At 36.3% G+C, this 22596-nt stretch overlaps 1 protein-coding gene across 6 annotated transcripts in view; it reads right to left on the bottom strand.

Moving 5' to 3' along the window:
• The window catches only part of MON2 (MON2 regulator of endosome-to-Golgi trafficking), an 88377-nt gene that overhangs the window by 39141 nt on the left and 26640 nt on the right, over positions 1-22596 (bottom strand). For all 6 annotated transcript variants that reach the window (XR_015706182.1, XM_087763851.1, XM_087763852.1 and 3 more), the window contains exons 5-22: positions 21559-21688; positions 20908-21005; positions 20113-20238; positions 19174-19368; positions 18312-18436; positions 17785-17924; positions 15087-15240; positions 12221-12453; positions 10911-10992; positions 10069-10250; positions 8730-8842; positions 8006-8110; positions 7671-7751; positions 7510-7583; positions 7341-7431; positions 5917-6018; positions 3540-3650; positions 2611-2786 (exon numbers count right to left, since the gene is read on the bottom strand). Coding sequence is in view for 5 of the 6 variants with exons in the window: in XM_087763851.1 (XP_087619977.1) it covers positions 2611-2786; positions 3540-3650; positions 5917-6018; positions 7341-7431; positions 7510-7583; positions 7671-7751; positions 8006-8110; positions 8730-8842; positions 10069-10250; positions 10911-10992; positions 12221-12453; positions 15087-15240; positions 17785-17924; positions 18312-18436; positions 19174-19368; positions 20113-20238; positions 20908-21005; positions 21559-21688 (2318 nt within the window). In the remaining variant the exon portion in view is untranslated. The remainder of the gene's footprint in view (positions 1-2610; positions 2787-3539; positions 3651-5916; positions 6019-7340; positions 7432-7509; positions 7584-7670; positions 7752-8005; positions 8111-8729; positions 8843-10068; positions 10251-10910; positions 10993-12220; positions 12454-15086; positions 15241-17784; positions 17925-18311; positions 18437-19173; positions 19369-20112; positions 20239-20907; positions 21006-21558; positions 21689-22596) is intronic.

The raw sequence follows: 22596 nt of genomic DNA, 5'->3' as shown, positions 1-22596 counted from the left end.
AAAAATGTAGTACGGAAAAGGTTTGTAAGAAGGAGCTCTCAGATGCAGCAAGGTCACCTATAACTAAAACCTTGTTTGACAGACAGATGAAGGAATCAAAAGGAGTTGTGGAGTGTAGATTATAAAAAATAGGGAAGCTGCATTTAAATTTCACTATAGATTTTTTTTTTTAATGCTTAATGTTTAATGTACAAAAGAAAAAAAATTCCAAAGGTTTGTAATACAGAAACTTAGTGTCCTTCAGAACACATATCCCAGGAAAAAATTCAGAATACAGATACGTCAGTTGCATATTTCAGAATCCTAAATAAAATAATATTTTTTTCAATTAATTCAAAATGAAAATCATAGGTGGGCCATTTCCACTGTATTGTAACAGCCAACATGACACAGAAGCCAGAGGAATGCACAAGAAACTTCACATGGACAATAATGGTATAACTAATAATTCTCTAATATGATGCATACTGCAGAGAGACATCCATCCTACCACATAAGATCAAAGGATTTATCATTGCTATACTCATGGAGGAAATGCTCACACACTACTTTCCCCCCATATTTGTTACAGGAGTCTATGAAGTGAAAGAAACCCAAAACTGCTGCAGTTCCCTCTCCACTACAAAGTTCCAGAGGTGTGTGACCTTCAAGGACTCTAAGAGAGAAGAGAAGGAGGCAGAAAATGAAAGTATAGTTACACTACTCATTTTGAAGAGCTCAGTTAATGGGAACGTAACCTTTCTTTCTAATCTTCACATGCGAGGCTGCTAGAACAAATTCAAAACAGTTCATTTCCCACTTAATGTCCCACACTACTATGTGTTTGCAGAAAGGTTTCAAAGTCCTTCATGCAAGTGGCAACAGCAATACAGCTCTTCAAAATGTAAAATCGTCGTTAATGTTACAGGTGGCCACCAAAAAGGTAAATATAAATGCAAGAAACTCAAGCTTAGCTCAAAAACTTAAGATTACATAGGGCTTAACCTATCCTTAAAATAAATGGGCATCCCACTGAAAAATTCTTCAAAGACAGACTTCCTTTTGTTTGTCAGGCTAGTGTTGTACAATCAAGAAGTGACCAAAGTATCACTGGCTCTCAAAATAGCATCTTCTGTATTTATAGCAGCCTGGCAAGAAGTTCTCCCAGAAGGTAAATGGATTTCTGTCATGGAATCCACGATGTTCACTGACCAGAGGGAAGACACTTGTGAAGAAAGTCTCATGGTCAATAAGTTTATATTTAAAGTATGATAATAGTGCCCACATCTTGTGCTCACAGCTATAAGCGAGGCAAGAAATTCAGTTGTTTCCCAAGGAAAAGGAGATTTGCTTCATTTTTTTTTCCTACTGTAGTTGATGTGATGTGGGCAAACAGTGCTCTGTAGTTGAAAAAAAGTAGATTATTCTATATGCTTTGTAGGAGGAAACTAATATATAACACAAGATCTTAGTAACATCTTGAGATATCTGCCAGTGAGGTATGTGTTTGAGATGTAAAAGGATCTGGAGACTGTCTTGAGAAGGAACGTGTGTTGGTTCTCATCCATCAACAGCTACAGTGAAAATCAAAAAGGCATGTACGTAGGAACCACAGAACATGTTGCATCAAGTGTGGAAATAGCAGGTACCAAAGGAAACATTGTTACCAAAAAGAGGATGCTCACAACCAAGAATGACAGCACCCTTGGGGATTTTGGTGAGTACTACTACCAGAGCAAGCAATACTGGTACAAAAGCAAAATCCTTTAAGCATTTGAAGGGGCTTTAGGAGGTTTTCTACGGCCAGAAGACAGAAGCTACGGTGAGACGAAAGGAGAGATAACGCCAAGGTGAATTCTTTTGATACTGGAGTTATTTGCTGACCTATCTTGGTGCTAGTCTTCACTAGCACCAAAGCAGGAATAATATGGTCCAAGTGTGTGGGTATAGTTCTTGGTGCTTACAGTTCCAGGGCCAGATGTTCATTTCACTGCTCATTTAAAAAAAAAAAAGAACTCCTTGCAACTTCACCTCTCACTTTCCCTTGTGGCCAAGAGGACCAGTCCAATAACATTCCCTCTCTGTTGGCAATAGAGTCAGCTGAGTTAGTCAGTCCAGGGATTCACCCACAGCAAGTAAATAATCTTCCACCCTTGTGCTACCAGCAGCCATTTACAGAGGAAGGCTTCAACAAAAAGAGAGAGCGTTCAGAAGACGACACATGCTAGAGACTACTCAAAGATTTAAGAAGAAAAAGAAACAACAGAGGAACTGTGAGCAACAGCTAAGTCATACAGAATTATCTGCAAGCACCAGAGATGTGTCCAAGCAGATGGTTAAGACCAAATGAATTGGCACAAGGAGCACTCCTCAGTGTATGCTGCTGACTACCAGAGAGGGTAGAGTGGAACAATACTCTGTTCTTCTGAAAGATTAATTCAGTAAAATAAAAGCGTGCTACAGGGAAAATTAAAAACTGCGGTTTTGTTGAGTGAAATAGTTCATAAGCTAAAACTGATGATGAAAATTATGGCTATTATCAAAGTGGTTATTAAAGTAAGAAAATAAAAGCAGAATTCTTTCTACTGTTCTTATCTTACATGATTTTAAAATTTTACTTCCACCACTTACCCCTGATCACTTCGGATTGCCCCCATGACACCAAGCACCAACGGCCAACCAGGTCCTAAGCTGTCGCCCTGACTTTGCAAAATCTGTAGTACACACTCCAACTGCTTGATCCTGATATCAGGATGACTAATGTTTGACAGTTCCTTTAGTGGATTCAATAAAAGCAACTGCAGTCTCTAAAAGTAAAAAATAAAGCATATTAAGGATGCTAAAAGTAAAAACATACAGTGCCAATTGAAGATTCATTAAATGAATTCAATAACTCATTCATTAAATGCTCAAATTCAGTGTCAGACTAGCCTTTCTAAACAGCTGTTTATAAAAGATCTCAGCAGGAAACCTACACTTCCCCCCCCCCGCCCCCTTTCTCCAGGTCCCTCAGGAAGTAGCTACAGCATGCTGTCACAGTTGCATAAAAACCATCATGCAACTTCACGCTCACCCAGCAGGGCTAGACGCAGCTTCTTATTAAAGAGACCTTGAAAAAACTATCCACCGAACCTCAGTAAAAATATTAGAATGTTTTATTAATAATGGATTGAATAGCTGTGATGTAGAAGGTTAGGCAATATATTTTTTACCTGCCACCACATCACATATACACTTCTAAACATTCTGGAATTGTTTTGCACTCATGAGGGTGATCCATAATTTGTTCTAACAAATGGACATAACGTGCAAGCATCACCACTCTTTGTTACGCATTTGAAAAAGGAAGGAGGGTAGTTCATTAGAACGCATGAGGTGATTCTGAATAGTTTCATCTGAATGTTACAGCTGTAGGCTTTATAAACTCAATAGTAAAGTTGCTTTATGAATGCCTCCTATTCATTGAACTGTAGAAAACTTCCTCTAGGGAAGATTTTGATTTCATGTTCATTTTAACTTCCAGAAAAGGAGGAAAGCAGCTGCTCTTAAACTTACTTTACCTGATTTTGAGATAATGGAGGATCATGGCTGAATGTCAGTCCTGCTTTAATGAGAGAAGTTAAAGCTTCTGCTCCCCATTCTCTCATTCTGGAGTTTGGATGCTGACAGACCTGAAAACACAGCAATGTTTTGTTTAAAGTCACTTTTATTTAACCAAGATTTGAATATATGTAATATATAAAAAATGGATATTGTAATTATATTAGAATTTACATACAATATTTATAATAATTTTTTACAACAATATAATAAATCTCTAGATGATAAAATTAGGTTTACCGGTAAAAAAATTTTTTGTCTTTTGGACAGACATACCTTCTGAATAAGGAAGCAATAGGAAGCAGTGAAAGACACAGAAGGAAACATAATGAAAACCACAGCAGTTCAAGCCAATACATTTTCCAAAATGAATATACTAACTGTTAATTCAGATAATGATTGATTAAAAAGCACCAAATAACTCTGCAATGAATGCCTGAAACTCTCAGGTTTAACTTAGCCTTAAGCTACTATAAAATTCAAAGTTTCATCTTTCACGCGCTGCTTAACATAATCAAGTGAGGAAGCATGACAGTAGCCAACACAGAAAGCGTCTGCTCTTCTATATTCTCAAATACAAAAAGTAACTACATAGGGAATGTAAAATAAGGCTTACACTCCATTGTTTCAAAAACTTGACAAAACAATAACAAACACTATTTCAAGCTTAAGTTTCAAATGTGTGTCTTCGTTTCTCTTTGCCTCCTAATTATGTAAACCTAATAGTTTTGCCAATTGCTTTTTTTAGAACAGAAAAATTAAAAACATTGTGCAAATCCATTGCATACATACCTAGTATGAACTGTACTCCCATATCTGATACATTACCCTCAAATGAAGAAGGGAAGTCTACAATTTCATTGATCTTTACATAATTATTTCCACTCACCCTTCCAGCCCTAGCTCAGATGGTGTGAGAATCCAGAATCAAAGTCCAAGGCAGGATCATAAGGAAGGCTGATGGTTTTGGTTGGTGGACCATTCCCTTATCAGCCACTAGCCAAACCGAAAAGGAGGACGATGCAGAAGAGCTAGCTTAATGTTACAGAAATGCAGACAAGAAATTGCTACTCTCTGGAATTAGTTATATTTTTGTTACTTTATATGAAAAAGAGAGAATTTGAACTACTTCACGATGCTCTGAATCTGACCAGATAATCAGTTCCAGAGACAGGGAACGAATTCTTCCTTCAGGTTGTGTTTAATTGAATTTGCAACTGGTGTTTTCTCCTTCCTAATTGTACCTTGGCAACTTAGGTTTAAAAGGGAATAAGGCAGTACTTTAAAAGAAACTGAAATAGACTGTGTATTTCTTACAAAACAGTGGCAAATACCTACAAGGGATAACAGACTGAAACAGACTGCTTACTAGATGAAAACACAGTCTCCAAGATGTGGATAGTGAACCTTATTGTCTCGGAGGAGAAAAAAAGGCAAGAGAAAGAGATGCCTGTGCTTCAAGTCTTTAAAACCCCAAGTATCCAAATTCCTTCTCCTAGATAAAAGATTACATGGAGATGATCTCCATAAATAAGGTTAGAGATGGCCAATCCTTAATACTTTTTGAAATAATGCACTGGTTCTAAGGAAGTGTCTGATACTTTCTGGAAAATGAGGAAGAAAAGCTTTCTCCTTTACCCATTTTAAAGCAAACCCTATTTTTGCATTTCACTCTTCACATATCTGTGTAGAGAATTAAAACTCTACAATTACATTCTATCACCCGTTTTTAGTTTCAAATCCAAAATTTAAGATTTTTTTCCCTTGATGGAGCATATTTTTTCATGTTGAAGTTAAAATACTTAAGAAATTGAAATAGGATTATGACACCTATTTTTATACTTGTACAGTATTCTCTTAAAGAGACCATTCAAAATATCAGCTTAAACAAAATAAACAAACCCTTTGTTAGTAAATCTAATGGTTTCAATCTACCTGGTAAGGACACTAAAACTTATCTTAAAATCTTCCTAGATATTTGTACTATGTGAATCCAAAGCGAAACTTGTTTGTGTTACCTTAATTGTAACACATACATGAGGTATAATAAATTGATCATTTTAAACACGGCCGTGCTTAAAACATATAAAGACTGACGGCACCATAAAGACAAAGTCAATAAGAGATACTAAAATATTGGAACTTAAATATATAAATTCACTTTTAAATTGAAATTGTGATGCATTCAAGTTGCAAAAACAAAGTCCATACACTAAAACATGTAAACACAATTTAGATTTTTTTTTTTTTTTAAATTACACTTTAAAAATGCATTTCCACAAGACCCTTATTAATACAAACTAAGTTCTAGTATAACTGGTAAAAGCAATCAGTTACCTCCAGAAGATGACCGGTCAGAGGTCTCCAAAGAATCTCAATCCTGTGCATGTTAACTAGTCCTGTTTCCAGTAATTTAGCAACGGCAAAAAGTGATGGTTCCTTAATAAAACGGAATTTGAACACATGACTTTGAGGTAACTCAGGTAATGTCAGAGCCTTTTGCTACATTATAATTTATAAATTAAGGTGCAACTAATTTCACTGAAGTACTGTGTTTCATAAGCTGTGAATGCTGTCACAACAGCTTAGGTAGCATGGCTGAGAAGTTTCCACAGCATCTGCAGTACTTAATCAGAAGCCACAAGGGGGTAGCAACAGCATACCACGAAGAACACTTCTTTCATTATTTTTCATATCGTTTTCTCGAAGTTTGACAATAACCAGAGAACTGATACTCCTTTCAAAACTCTCATTTTTACATAGTCCTCCCTTCAACCAGTTTTATAGCATATTTTACTAGCAAAATAGCCTTTTTCCCATCACAACTTTTAAAGTTAAAATTATATGTAAATAAACAATATAGAATATTTCATTTAAGAATCCTCTTATGCTTTATCTTCCATTGGCTTCATAAATGCCCTGCACGAATATGATAAATTTCCCATTCATCAAATACATATGCAAATATTTGTGATAAGCTTCTTTTAATTTTTTTTTTAAATCAACATACAGTAAAAATGACTGTTGCGCTGGAATTATTCCCTGTTCCCATTTTTCTTGATTTTTTTATTCTCATTTTCAACTGATTTTAAACACAAACTTTGCTTATTTTAATTTGTTCTCTGTTCCTGTAATTGTCAGATATTATAAAGCATATTTTCTGTCATCATTACCTCTAGTGTAATAGCTCAAGGAAAAACTTTCAGAAACTCTCCTCTGGGATTAGATTGTGACTAGGAGAATATATACTCAATCTTATTCAATCACAGGGTCTTTAACCTTTCTGCGCTAACGGTTGTTTAATGAGGCTGGCAGAAATACTATAATTTTCCCAAGTAAATATGAATTATCAGGGGGTTTTTAATATCTTAATTGTCAGGCTTTTTCTGAAGTATATTATACAAGAAAATAGAAATGAAAATGAGCACCTCACAGAACATACTATGCTATTCAGAATCCCTAACCTCTGAAATTACAAGGGATTTTAAAAGTTTTATCCACCCACAATCTGATTAACGGAAACACATGATATTCCTTAGTTAACAAAAAATATAGCAAGAACACAATGAGAATGTTCAGAGAATTTAGTAACCCTATGAACCATAAACAAGACATTCTCTGGTTCATAATTTATTTTTTACTCTAGAGTATCAAATGTATTACTGTCTTAATATTAGAAATAGTTAGCTTAAAGGATAAATGTACAAGTCTTCCGCCTATTTCACAAAAACATCCAAAAAGAAAATAAAGAACTCTGATACCTTATTGTTTCCATAGGCCATATCCATAGCTTCCAGAGACAAGGAGCAAAGCGCGTTTATTAAGTGATGTAAAGACACATCGTCAAGGTACCTGAAAAATAACAGCTATCAAAATACTGCCAAGTTTGATACACACACTTCAGTTTAATTGTAAGATAAGGTTTCTTACTGTGAGCTTTCAAAAAGCCTTGAAAGTATGTTGGATATAACTGGCAGATCAGTCATAACTGCTGTAGTCAGAACCTTGAAAAAGAGACAGAGATGTGTCTTATAGATTGCCATAGAAAATACCGCATAATCATTAACTGTAAAATGAACAATCATGCTTACTGTGCTGGGCCCTTCTACAGCTCTTCCAGGCTTTAATGCACCCCCAACACCAGGCTTCAGTCCCAGAATCCACACAAGATGCTGAAATACAACAGGATCATTTTCAGCAGAAAAGACTTTTCAGGCAGAGAGGAAACTAACATTGTACTTGAGCTAGCCAGCAGCCTTCCAGTCAAACAGAATTCAAGGGAAATGCTACAGTACTTACTCAAGGCAATTGAAAGTATACCATGAGTAGAATCAAAGCTTCTTCTATTGCTCACATAAAAACTCAAAACGAAATTATGGCAAAAAAACAAGGCATAAAACCAAGGCATAAATATTTCCTATTATACCTGAAGAGTAGCCAGGACAAGTTGCCATGATGTACCAAGAACGGCTCCATGGCAGTGAGCTAAGTTGAGTAATGTCCTCATACACTGGATATTTTTTGAAGTCAGCTAAAAAAAAAAAAAAAACAAACAAAAAAACCAAACAAAAACAAACCAAATGAGCACATGATTTTTATTATTCTACAATAACAGTGTTTCTAGGAAACCTGCAATTTTTTACTAAATAGCTTAAAGACTACATTTTGTTTGCACTGGTGCAACGTATCTTTTTTAGAGTAGTTCGGTATCTCTCATTCTCTCAGTCTTATCTTGCTGGAGTTGAATACGATTTGATCACTGCCCTCTCCTCCCAGTTTCACATTATTATCAAAGACACGAGTTCAAGTACACCAGCTTTAAGTGCACCTTCTCCACAAAATCAGAGCCTATCTTAAGAAAAATATATATAAGTGAATCTTCACACACGGGCACATAACAGAGCTGAGACCTAGGGTTTTTCAAACATAATGGATGGGAGCTGCTGAGCTAAGACATAAAACCCAAGAGTAAGTCTTTACAGTTAGAGAACTTTGCTGTCCAGGGCTGTTCCAAATTAAAAGCTTAGGATAATATTTCAGATAACCATTATTTGTAAGAATGCTGTTTATCTGTCGCCTATTTTTGAGACACATTGAGATGCAGAAAGAAGCAGTTAAGCAGGATGAGATCACTTACAAGTTGTACTTACCATTACTGTTCCCTGTGGCTGAAGAGCTAAGGGTTGCCCTACTGCTACAACTTGCTGATGAGACTCGCTTGAGGGACTGATCATTTGAACATTCTGTCCCTGAATGGAATATGCTAGAGGAAAATTGAAAGGAAAAAAAATCTAAATTGAAAACCCAGTACTTATTTGTAGGAACAACCACCTTCTGGCAAACACATTCCAGAGAATTTTTTCACAGCATTAGCTTTAAGGTGGCTCACTTTGAGACCTTTAGTTATATCTAGATTATTATGTCATTGCCTTACAGAGTTAAAGGAGACAGTAATTACTCCCTCTCACTAACTATTACATATTGTTTGCAATACGTTAATACATTTTATGTCGAGACTGCAATATTTGCACTAAGATACGAGCATTAAACTATGTCTCAACTCAGTCATCTGTGGTAATTGTGTGTAATTGTACTAGTGGACTCAGAAAATGAAGGTGTCACAAATGCTATGTCATGATGTTTTTCCAACACAGGACTTCAGCACACCCATTTTATAACTTACCTGTAAAAAGAAGAGTAACCTATATAAAATAACTGAAGTCCACTGCTTCATTTCCATAGAGATTCGTGTAGCTCAGTCATGCGTACTGCTTCACAGACTTATGGTCTAGTAATACACTTAGCTTGTGGGCTGGAGTAAAGGTGCTAGTCCTTGTTCCCAGACCAAGGTATTTTTATTTTATTTTAAGAGGTCTCATGTTAGATCCATTTGCATATTTCTCCAGGTAGTTGCACTTCTCAGTTCATAGTAATTAATTTTCAACATTAGAAACAGAGTACATCCTCAACTGGCATATCCCATGAATTACAACATTTTTTCAGGATGTGGGAAGCACTAATTCAACTTCTTGTAAGCTGAACAGAGCCCAGAACTTAAGATCTTCCATTTACACAGGAAGTACTACCATCACTAGACAACGGTAGAAAAGACTGTAGTACACCACAAATGCAGGATGTTCTAGCCAACTCTTAAGTATCTGAGTTGCCCAGAGACTTTTTCAGAATTTGAATGCCTTAATTACATATCCTAACAGATCTTTAGGATGTTAGACAGATCTCTTTAGAATACAAACTTCTGACATATGCTAAGCATTCAGGAAGTTTCAGGTTGACTAGAATGATACCCAGCAGATGCTGCAAGACTAACCAGTTCTGCAAAGCAGGCGGTCTAGATCCTGTCTGAGGATTCTAACATAATTTAGTATAGTCAAATACTACAGTCGCATATCTTTGCAATCACATCCTGAGAAAATTTGGGTTTAAAGGACAATACATGGAAACACAATTAAGGAAAACCTATATACTTACATTTGCTAGACAGAGCTGCAGTTGTGCTGTTTAATACAGTAAGGGCATAGTGAGGAGGCAAGGATCCTTTGCAAATGGCAGTGATAAAGGCATCTCTTGATGTTACAAGAGCCAGTCTTCCACAAAGTGCAGCCATGGTCAGTTCTGCTTTTAGAATATTTTCAGTTGCAGCTTCATCAGTGCTGAAAAAGTACACATCATTTAGTAAGAATTAATCCACGGCACAGAAGCAGGCAGCTAACCAAAACTGAAAGCAATGAGAATATATACTTTAAACCTGTCAACACTATAAATACTGAAGAGCAAGCATAACCAATCAACAAAATTCTTCAGAACCATTTCCTATAAAATTGGTCTTTAGTTCTGAATGACTTGGCAAAGGAGACTATGAGGAGGTATTTAACACTAATTTCAGAAAATGGTGTTTGACAACAAAAGACTATTTGAAAGAGACAATTAAGTTAAGAGACATTATTTAGTCTCTTATCAACAGTAATCAGGACATGGGTAGAATCACTTCAATGTGTTGAAACATTCAGTCAAAGTAAAAAAGAATAAAAATAATTTAAATAGTTTAAATGCAAGCCTTTGACAATGTAATTAACTGTTCTATACTGAAATACATTAAAGGTTGATGCTAGACTCCTGGAGACTTTTGTGTCGTTTCCTCTTAACAGATGGTCACTCAGTCCAGCCATCACTAAGCCACAAACCTGTCTGCTCAGGTGCTATGGACAGTGTTCTCTCACACAACTGTCAACTTGACCGGTATCAAAAGTCAGTTCAAAATATAGCTGGGAATGTCATCTTTGAAAAATCAAGAGAAATGAAAGACCAAATACCTTGCATCAAGTAGGAGGGATAAAGCAGCCAGAAGACCACACCAACAAGCATTCACCATTTCTTCCCAGACAGCTCTGCTAACTTGAAAGAAATACATATACTTGTTTATAGCAGAAACACAACATTTCACTGAATAACTTTCAATTATACCGCAAACAAAATGCTTGCTACTGCATCTTTTAAAGTGTGTTTTTATATGTATGTTTGCACAGACACATATATGTGTATACACAAACACACTCACAGGAGTACCATTTAAACAGTCACATTTAAAGTAACACCAAGAAAGTAAAAAATGTCACCAAGGCAATGATTATTCTAAATTACACCAAAAAAATCTTACAGAGGTATATATAACTATTTTTAATAGTTATAGTCTGTAAAAAAAAAACCAAAAAACCCTACCAACATTCAGAAGTGCATACATGTCAGACAAGAAACCCACTGAAATTTTGCAGTGAAGGAAAAATACTCTCTCCTGGTATTTATAATTCTCCATATTTTTCATTTCTTTAATTTAACAGGAAAATAAATATGGGTCTAACAGACCTATGACCTGCCCGTATCGTTTCCACACCTCGCTCCCAGCCACGACGCCGGGCGGGGCCGCTGCCGCCTGCAGCACCACGGAGAGCTCCGCACGCCCCGCGCGCCCCACAGCCCCTTCCCGCTCCCTGCTGCAGCCCCGACGCTCGGTATGGTACCAGCGGCAGCGCCCCAGCCCCGGCGTCCTGCTGCGCACCCCGAAATCCCTCTGGAGAGCCGAGTCCTTCTGTACCTACATACAGAGACTCCTCATGTTGCACAAAAACCAGCCTCAGTTCCTGTTCTGCTTTTAAAGAAGTTCTTCCCCAACTACTTCCACCTTATTTAAAACCCCTCCATTAAAACATCTTTCCGTCTTGTTACTAGAAATGCTTTTTTCTTTTCTTTTTCATAACTGCCACATTTCTCTCAGTCAGGTTGTCTCTTGTGACCTTGGATCTCAGCGTTAAGCAGAATTAAGGACACAGGAAGGCACAATAGTAGCTCTGGAGAACAGAATGCCTGTTTTCTCTCCCTCACACCCCACATACATACATGTAAGACAGTATTAATACACCATAAGGAGTCTATGGCTAAGGTGCTCTAAGACAGAAGCAGTACATCAATTTTTTTTTTAGAGACTACTGCTGTTCCGTTACAAAAAATATCCCAAACCCCTACTTCATTAGAAGTTTTTATATACAATTTAGAAACAATAAATTTAAGCAACAAAGCACGAACTATTTCAATCCTGCTTTGTGTAAAACTCCTGTATTTTATATACCTAGTTCTTTCTCTGATTGGTCAGATACAGACTGCAAGTCTTGCTGCTCTGAAGACTGCGCTGGTAATGAAGTTGTCTCTGTTGTGGCTTGACTGACTGTTTCTGCCTCTCCCAGCTCTCCTTCAATCATGGTAGTGATACCACGGACCAGATCCAGTAAACAGTGAAATGCCACCGACATGGCATAGCCTTCAGGAATCGTAGGTGGCTCCACTTTGTCCAGCATTTCCAAACTAAAAAAATCAAAAGCATGACAAGTGTGTAAAAGTACCAGCGTGATTAAAAACAATAATAAAAAACAAGATTCCAAATGAATGTTGAGTACAAACAGGCCCCAAATACCATCTTTCAAGATTTATAGCAACTCAAGAAAATGACCTTCTTGATTATTTAAGTCATTAAGTAAAGGAGTAAATTAGTCACTAAATAAAATAGTAAATGACAGAGTACAAACCCTGAGTACAGTATTTAGATCTGCAAATAAATATTTTAAAATACTAACACATATAAGCAAGCATCACTGAATGAATTATTCTACTTTTATTATTACTGTACTTAAAGCCACTGCAACAGAACCTATTCAGAAGAACACAAGTACATAGAAACAACAGAGGAAACAGGTCAGAAAGTCATGACAGTGTGAATATAGTTATAACAAATTGAGAACAAGTCAGACGTTCCATTATCATTATCTTTAAATCCCTAAGACCAGAAAAGCCTGTCATAGCTAGATAATATATAACAAAATATAAAAATTCATCACCTACATGCATAGGTAAACAGTGGAAGTTATTTGTACAAAGAGGAAATGTCTACATGATTCACTGCTGACAACCATGCAATTAAAACATCACGATGCTGTAACTGCAGCCTCATTGCCACTTTTCTTCATATTTTACCTTAAAAGCACATAAAGAACTGCTGAGTTACAAATCCAACACGAAACAGATTGTTGCTGCCACAGCAGCAGCATCTACACAAGGAGAGACAGTCTGTTACAAAAACTACCTGCTACCCCAACAACCACTGTTTCATCATTTACTCTACAAACTACTCTTAAAAAGGCTAGGCCTTCCAGCTACAATACACCAAAGACACTTCTACACTGTAGCATCACCAATCTTTTCTGCATAAAGGATTTTTCTTTTCCCAAACATGTAACAATTCAGTTATTACCTCTAACTTCCTGAAGATGGCTGCCTTAGATACCTGGGGGCATAGGCAGTATAGGGAAATCAAACGGTCAACACTTCACCCTCTATTTACAAATGAGTGTATATATACATATATGGCTCTCATTAAAATTATTAATGGGCTTTATAGTTACAACGTACCTGTGAGGTAGAGGTCATGTGCTCTTACTTTCAAAGATGGGAAAGCAAACTACTGAATAAATGAAGTGAGTTGGTACAGTTACATGGGAAAGGCCATAAAAATTTTGAATAGTCTTTTGTCTATTTGGCTTAAAAACACTTACTTCCTCACGTAAAGAGGAAGACAAGGCATAGTGGTCTGGGAAGAGACAGGACCACACTGGCAAAAAGGCCTCTGCTAGCTCTGTTCACAATTCATATCTCCAATTAAATTATTGCGTAAAAGTATAAGATGTGGCCATTGTATGAAAATCTAATTACAACAGTTGGAGAGAATCAATGCTAGGATGTGACCCAAATCTAGTTACAGCTAGTCATCTCCTTACATGCAGGGAATACAGACAAAAGTACAAGACAGGGAAAAAACTGCTGAGAAGACATGCTAGCGACAATTCCATAATCTTACACAGAAGAAAAAAAGAACGCAAAAATTACTCAGAGGGAATCATGGAGTCACTGGAGGGATCGAAAGGTAAGACACAAGCAAGTTCAGAGCAGCACAGGAGACTACGATGGTGGCTGCAATGTTCTTCAGCCAGTTAAGAACAGAAAGTAAGAAAAAAGAAATGGAAGAAAAGTAGGAGGTTGTAGTAGTGGGCCAAAGCATGAACTAGCTTTCATCCACTTTTCTTAAAAATTTCCATTTCCTGAGAACAGTCAGGTAACCTAAAATAACATTCATGGACACTGCTGGAACAAAAAGTCAAGTCAACACATACAGGTTGAACTACTGAAATCGGAGGATGAATTTGTCCTTCTGCCATCTCAAAGGTAGATAAAGGAGTTTCTGCCTTAAAAAAGTATTGAGATCCAGGCTATTTGCTGATTTCACTGAGTATTAGTATGCCAAAATTTCATGGGCTGTACAAATAATTTCCAATTCGTAAGAGATTGATCCTCAATGGTCACGACTGACATGAAAAAACTTCCACTATTTCAAAAGTAAGGTAGTATTCACAGCTCTAAACTGAGAACACAATCTCCATTATACAAAGTCATGACAAAATAATTGGTCAATCTAAGAAGCATTCACAGTCTGACCTTTGTTTATAGGTCATATACCACAATATCCTGTTCAATAAAAACTGTAAATACTGTAAACCCGGTGTAAGAAAACTATTTTTCACTCCCACTGATGTCCCATTTACTTAATGCCCCTAATGTTCGCCATTACACAGCCCAGCAAAAGATATTCTAAAATTGTTATATACTGTAGTGAGGCCTAAAAGTGAAGAGTTAATACAGCAACAGTATGGTAGGGGAAAAAAAAAAATCCAACAGATGCTAAAGCCATAGGGGATATTTGGATCAGAATCCAGAGCATTCGGACAAAATAGCGAAAAATCAGAACACCTCATGGCACTGACAAAATCCATAATATACCTCAACGCCAGTGAAATGAAGACCTCGATATTCACTAATAAAAAAATCCTTAAACCATCAAGTTGGAAATGAAAATACGTTATATACATTTTCAAAAATGATAGACTTACTAGGTAGCTTTAGCACTGCCTTGTACTGTTACATTCAGGATAGGTATCCAAGTGCCTCTGTACTCAAAGGCAGGTAATACAGTTGCGCCTCCTCCCATTCCAAGCACTCCTGGGTTAGTTTGTGCTGAGCCAGTATTCCCTGATGCATTGCTTCCTGTTCAGAAAAACAAAGTCATAAAGTTAACCAATCTAATTTTAGTGATCAGCAAACATCCTTTTTCTATATTTCATTTTTAAGTTGAGATACATGGACTAATCTGAGACGCCCTGCTCGATAATAAAAACCGACACCAACACAAAAAACTATTTTTGAGCTCCCTCTGCTGTCTGAAACACGATCTTGTGTGCAAAGTAATTAGTTTAAAAGGCACAGTTGATTGATGCCAACTGCCTTATTTTCAGTCAGAATACAATGTTTCTGTGAAAGGTATAGCAGCATTCATAACATTCTGTGAACCAACTAAACTTACATGGTCTGGATAAAACAATATATATTTTAGTGAAGAGCCAGACAGATATTTAAAAGCTAAGGATTATTTGAATAGTTGCACCTAGAACTCAGTAGTAGGAAAAAGAGTTTAATCATTCCAATATCATCACAAACTTTAAAGATTTCTGAAATGCAAAAACCACAAGAAGAAACTCAAAGAGAACTGCAACGTTTGAATCTGTTCCATGCCAAGGTAGAAGAAAACAAACCACATCAGGGAAGAGCTGACAATGTGCCAACCAACAGTTAGGAGGCAACAAATTCTGGTTCCAACTTAAGAAGCCAAAAAAAGCAGATGAAAGGACAAGGAATTCTGTACACATATGCTTCCTACAGATAGGAGCAGGTCTATGCTTATTAGGAGTAGGTACCACAAGTTCAGACTCTCTCTGTACAGACAATGGGGAGAGAAGGGCAGAGTCCCCAAGAAGGCAACTCACAGCACCTAATACATCAGTTTAACTGCCATTTTGGTGTGCTCGCTTTTAATATGTAGAGAGACTAAATGACTAATTTAGGAAATATGAATAGACACAGAAGCCTACATATACACTTTAACACAGTAAAGCTTAACAGACTGAAACAGCAAAATCATACTGCTAAACAGAAATGGTTAACCAAACGCTGCCACTAACACAAACACGGTTACATTGGTGTCATTTTCTGTGATCCCACTGAGCAGTCAGACATATACAACTGTTTTTCTATCAACATAACTCCTTAAAGTGGTGAAGAGTCTTACATTACACCAATATAATAAGAGTGACACAAAACTCAGGCAGATGCAGCTTTCAACTTCTCCTATGAAACAGCTACCCTGCTGCAAAACTGAGGCTCAAAAGCCAACTACAGGTGTATAAGACAGCCTGCTACGACTATTGTTATAATCAGAAGACTCGGTTCAAAAATTAGGTTGCATTGATCTGCTCTTCGCGTGTTAGACATGGCCACAGGAGGAAAAGAGGCAGAAAGAGAAATGCATGAGAAAGAGACATGAGAAACACTCAGGCAGAAAGAAGTAGTGAAAAGGTAAAGGAGAAAACAAACTGGAACAATAAGCCAGAGAAATAGCAACAGCACTAAGAGTATGACCCTATTGCAGTGCAGTTTCAGATGAAGGCAAAATTTAAGTTTTCAGGAGAATGAGTGTTTTAGAATGGCTTCTCATATGTGCATGTTAAGACAATGGAAAGTGCTTTTCTAATTTACCTTAAGTGGATTAAACTAACCCAGAAATAATACTAATAGAAGTGCTCTATCAGCTTCCATACTGACAGCTACTGACACAAACTTCTTCACATTATCAGTGCTAACACCAAGCTGGAATTCGGACTTCATGAGTGAACCCTGGAAGGTGTGAGTCTAAAATCAGACTTTTTAATGTTTATTAATTTAATAGTACATATGATAGACAATAATTATACTTTGATTATCTGTTTATGATCTGTTTTAAGAAGGCATGTCAAAAGACACCCTTAGACATTATTTTTATGTTGCTTGTTGCTGAGGCCTCTGCTTCCAGAACCATGGGAAGAAGCAGAGAGCCTTAACTTTGATGTAAATACCTGCAAAGGCATTAACAGGAGGACCATTTCTTCTTCTAGAAATAAAAATATACCTAGTGAAATGCCAAAACCCTGGCTGCAAGAAAAGACAATCAAGTTTAGTTTCAGTAAGTGACTCTTTTCAGCTTACAGAAAAAGCAAAGATCATATGTAAAACACAGATCTATCTTTCTTCCTCTTGGCTTCCTCAGTCCAGTTTTGTCCCTGAACATCCAGAAGAATGAGCTATTGCCTCCCAGAAGGAAGCAAACACACAGTCTTACTGCTTCAATTGCACAGTCATAAATGACATCCCCACACAAGGAGACAGAAATAAGAAAAATTTGTTATAGTCAGAAATCAGAAATAATTCCCTTAGAATTTCCCTCAGAAAAGTTGTGAACCAAGGAGCTTGGTCGCTGTAGAAGCAGATATAAATGCAGGAGCACTGCTCTGCTGACAGGGGGCGACATCTTCCCAACAATACAGGTAGATAAAATCACCTGTTGTACCAGACCTGAAAACATTGGTTTGTAACAAGCTAGCTTTTCACCTCAATGAAGACAGAATGTACCGAGCCAAATGTATATACTGAATCAAATTGGAATTTATTATTACAAGAAAATGCTGGAAAATTAAAATGATAGTAAGGACAAGGCTTTACCAGTTTGGCTTGGTGTCACTGATGTGTTCCCTGTGCTTGGTACAAGAAATAGTGACTGGATGAAGGACCCCAGTGCATTCACAATATCACGGAAAACTTTAGTGGAATGTTGCTTCATATCATACGATTGACAAAAGGACCTGGAAAGTATGTCATAAAATATAAGAAGTATTTGACAAATTAGGGACTAAAAGCATATTTTAACAGCAACTTCCCCCCCCTCCCCAAACTGTAGACTAAAAGCACATTTTTAACTGCAAATATTTAGGTGAATAATAAACTTTAGTTTTAGGTAAATGCTCCTTTGACACTGAAAGACAGAGAGGCTTTGGAATACACAAATAACTATAATTCAGCCCTTCCTGGATAATAAACATTGCCTAATTCTTTAAAAAAAATTATCCTGAAGAGCTTATTGCATTTAAGTTTCTACATATTTATAATGTTTTAGGAAGCATTTTCTACCAAAGAAAAATAAAAAGATTTCTTAAATTTTATGTAAAAGTGAAACTCAATATATTTAATACCTTAACAGCTGAGGCTGCACACAAAGCCTGTGAATAGATTCTACTGCAACAGCTCTTAGCCACTGTGGTTTGTCTGCATCCAGAAACTTAACCAGCAATGACAGAAAGATTTCACATTCTGTTACCTAAAAGATATAGTTTATAGCCATTAAATTAAAAGAAAAAGCCTCCTACAAAATATTTTCTCCAAAAAACTTGTTTCATCTTAGGAGGAGTCCTGTCCCAGAAAGTTTTACGCAGGATCTAAAAAACCCCTTCAACAACCATTTACTCAAAATAATATAAAAACATACCTAATAATCATAATATTTTTGCCAAGCTAACACCACATATGCAACTGTATTAAAGGAGTTAAATTCCTCACAGACATTGCAGTAAAGTTCTTACATGTGCTACAGTAAACAAATGAAATGGAAAAAAATCTTTTTTAGCAAATATCCAGAATTCAGGAGGTAAGAACAACTGAACATATGTTTTTTATGCATATTCTGTAAACAGTTTTAGCAACATAAGTCAAAAGCCTCTTAGCGATTATTAACAAGGCACAGCAATCAACATTATCTAAAGCCAGGCAAACAACTTAAGAACATCAAAAGTTTCCTAAAACCTTAACTGAAAGGCAGTCAAGTACAGAAAAGACAACAGCTAATCTACTCTGAGAATTTATACAAGCCCATGTTTAATAAAATCATACATGTGGAATACATGAAAACACAAATACACATAAGAGGAAAAGAATATTTAGACTTTTCTTCCCTCAGTATATGACAACAGTTCCCAAGAACTAATTCATACTGATCACAGTACTGGCATATACATAGAAAAACAGAATTGCATAAAGAAAATTTGAACATATTCTTACCAGCAAACTGTAAAACTGCTTAATCAAAACAGAAACTACTCTCAGCAAACGCATACAGATGGGGAAGTATGGTTTTTCCACTGGTGCTGGGGAAGATGATGTGCTGGAACCTTGCCTGAATTTGATATTTGGGGAGAAGAGCTTTATAACAAGAGGGCATACCCTTTCTTTAAGAAGAAAGCTGAATTCCTGATGCTGAAAAAGAAAACAGAACAAATTACAAGCAGATATTCTTTAATTGCTACCAGTAGTTCTGATTATGCATCTTATTTACATTTACTGTTATGACCAAGCACTCTGAAGTCATGTAAATCTTGATATAAATTACATGCTCAGGAAATGAAAAGGAAGAATGGCAGATATCATTGTAAAGCTACCAAACAGCATAATGAAATGACATGGTCGGGTTCATACCATGCACCCCTCTTGTATTTTGCAAATTCAAATAGGCTGCTAATACATCATTTGCTATACACTTGATTTTTTAATTTAGCTACTGTCAGCTAAAATGTGTTACTGTAGGATCATTATGCATCTATACACAGTAGATCCACACAATTCATAGTCGTGACTTCTGCTGCTTTGTAAGTGGGGTGAAGTTAATGTTTTTGTAGAAATAATGCCCCAAACAGTTACAGACCTGTCATAAATCATGCAAGATAAGAAAATGCATCTTTGGAGGAGATATAAATGGCAAAACAAAAAGTGAAGCAGAGTACAACATGCACTACAAATTGCACAAACACAAATAAAGTGTATGGGAATAGAAAAAAGTGGACAAAAAGCACATAGTACTTTTCTATCATAAAAACCCAACGTAAAAGCTAGAAGTCCTTTTGAAAAGCAGTACTCACGCTAAATTAAAGAGGAGTTAATGAAGTGTGAATTTTATTACATATGAACAAAAGTCTTCCTGTTTTCCCTCCGAGAACTACTCACTTGTAAAAACACTTGTGGAAAGTCATTGAGGACTGACTCAAGAAGTTCAAGGCCAAATGTCCGGGTCATTTCTGTCATACCCACGAGCCAGTAGGGAGCATCAGCATTAACTAACTGACAAAGATCCTTAAAAAGAAATACAATAACATTCACATTCTCTGCACAGTCCTGTAACTGGCATAAGTTTTCTGAGTCTACAACAAAATCTATGCTCTCTTCCTCCTTTGTAATGAGTAATTTTCCAATTTCAACATACTTTTTCCTCAAATACTTCTTTTATATAAATTATTAAGCAAAAAACTTTTTAAAAGAAATTTTAAACTTTGCTGGTATCCTTGTAGCAATTGTGTTCATTCCTGCCCTCAAAAATATTTCAAGACCAGTGAATTTACTTAGGCAAGAAGATTTTTATTGGTGTGATGAATACAACTACTACTTTTCATTATATACTCGACATTAATACACAATACCAAGCACAAGAAGCAAGACTGAACTATAGTAGCAATGTTCAGCTCGTGGAAAAAAGAATCTCAAATTTAATGCAGACATGCATGCTTAGCTATCATTTAAGATTTATAGTAAAACATTTTCCTAGGCCACTTTGTCTTCACTTTCCAATCATACTCCTGCGATACAGCATATCATTGCCAATTACAATAAATACACATAAGAAAGACTGAGGCTCTGGCTAAGGACCTTGTCAATATCCCAACAGCAAATTTTTGAAATTTCTTACAGAGATGTAGAAGCACCCAATCATAACCACAAATGTATAAATATATGCTCCCCAACTACCTGAAAAAGCATATATGCATCTTTAGCACATGGCTTCAGTGTGCTGACAGATCTTCTGTTACTATTTCCTTGAACTGCAACTGGCTGGTCAACAGTATCTGTGTAAAAACAAAAACCAGTTTTGTGAACAAAGGAACTGCTGAAAATCAAGTAAGCTTTAAGTGTTCTTACAAAAAGATTCCAGAATGGCCAGGTAACTCTTCTGCAACTTATCATGTCTACAGAAATAAATGTTAGATTGAACATCAAGATCATCAATACCAAGCACTTCTTTCCAATAAATGTTCTCTTCAGAACTACTACTGCCATTTATTTCACACTCAGTAATCTAAGTTAACCTTCATCTTAAACGACACCCTCACCTCAAATTCCTTCACAATACTAACCTGAAGACCAGTTCTCACAGCTTGGCAAAAAATCTAGGTTTTATATATTGCTGTACTGACTTGGACTGACAAAATGGCTAAGGATTTCATCTCCTTTGAATACAAGTAAATGTACAAAAGACAATAAAAATGAATACTGTCTGTGATTTCTTTTTTTATAAAGTTCATAGAATTTTTCCTACTTCTTTATCTGAAAAAGATAAATATTTGATGCGTGTCCAAAAAACAGGCTAATACAAGCAAGCAGAGTAAGTAGTATGCCCACCTTTGTATCGTTCATCTTCAGCAACCACTCTCTCAAATACAACAGTAACTACCTGCCGCACTGTAGCTGCCGCAGTGTTATTTGTGATATTATCTTTCGTGAAGTGCAATCGAAAACAAAGTACAATTGCCTGAAAGGAAAGAAAAAAAAAGTCACCTTACAACAATATATTTTCACCTTTTAGCTAAGAGTCAAGATAGCTGATTGAGGAATGCTTTCCACTACAGTTTGTCAAAAGGTTGCCTGAAAAAAACTGGTTTCATCATTTTAAATTTGAAGAACCAGAATAAGTTTTATGGATTACACTAGCCAAAAACCTCTTTAGTAATCCCCCCCAAAGGTAATCTAGAAGTGGTATTAACTGAAGACATTACAATGTGCCAATAAAACTACAATTATCATACAGAGAATACACAGTAATCAACCACATAAAACAACTGGTATGAATATTAATGTCAAAAGAACATTAGGATCATATGGTTAATCACAGAAAGGTCAGTCAACTCCAAAGCTAAAATGCCATTCCTCTCCTACATTAAATCACAATACTTTCACAACCATTTTGCCTCAACTGCTATTATTCCTCTCTAAGGTGCATATTTTAATGTGTCATTGTGCTGGCAGTGACCTGAATACTGTTTCCCATTGGATTTCATATTACCTCTAACACATAATTTAATACTTACTTATTTTAGAATGAATTTTGAAGATGAACATCTCTATATGTAGTGAAACCTGTATTTCTTGTTCTTTTGTCCTTATTCTGTGTTCCTGCACTTGCATGAACCTCAGCCACACCTTGCTGTAGTGCTACATGCTCTAAGCCATACAAGATTCAGAATTTTCTTTTGCTTCTTTTTCTTGTAAATTATTTGTGGACTCCGCTCAGATGGTATCCCCATGGTAGTTTGAAATTTTACAACGCAATCATACACCTCTGGACTTCCAGAAGATACTGCATGATTCTCTATGTTAATCTAACAGCAGTGCCTGTACTAAGGGGCTTTTCAAGATGGTTTACCACTAATTTTCTTAAGT

The sequence above is a fragment of the Nipponia nippon genome, unplaced genomic scaffold (genome assembly GCF_047370975.1).
Source record: "Nipponia nippon isolate SJK-2023a ecotype South Korea unplaced genomic scaffold, ASM4737097v1 scaffold_3, whole genome shotgun sequence".
In the NCBI taxonomy this organism is placed as follows: Eukaryota; Metazoa; Chordata; class Aves; order Pelecaniformes; family Threskiornithidae; genus Nipponia; species Nipponia nippon.
This window is presented reverse-complemented; position numbering and strand designations above follow the sequence as displayed.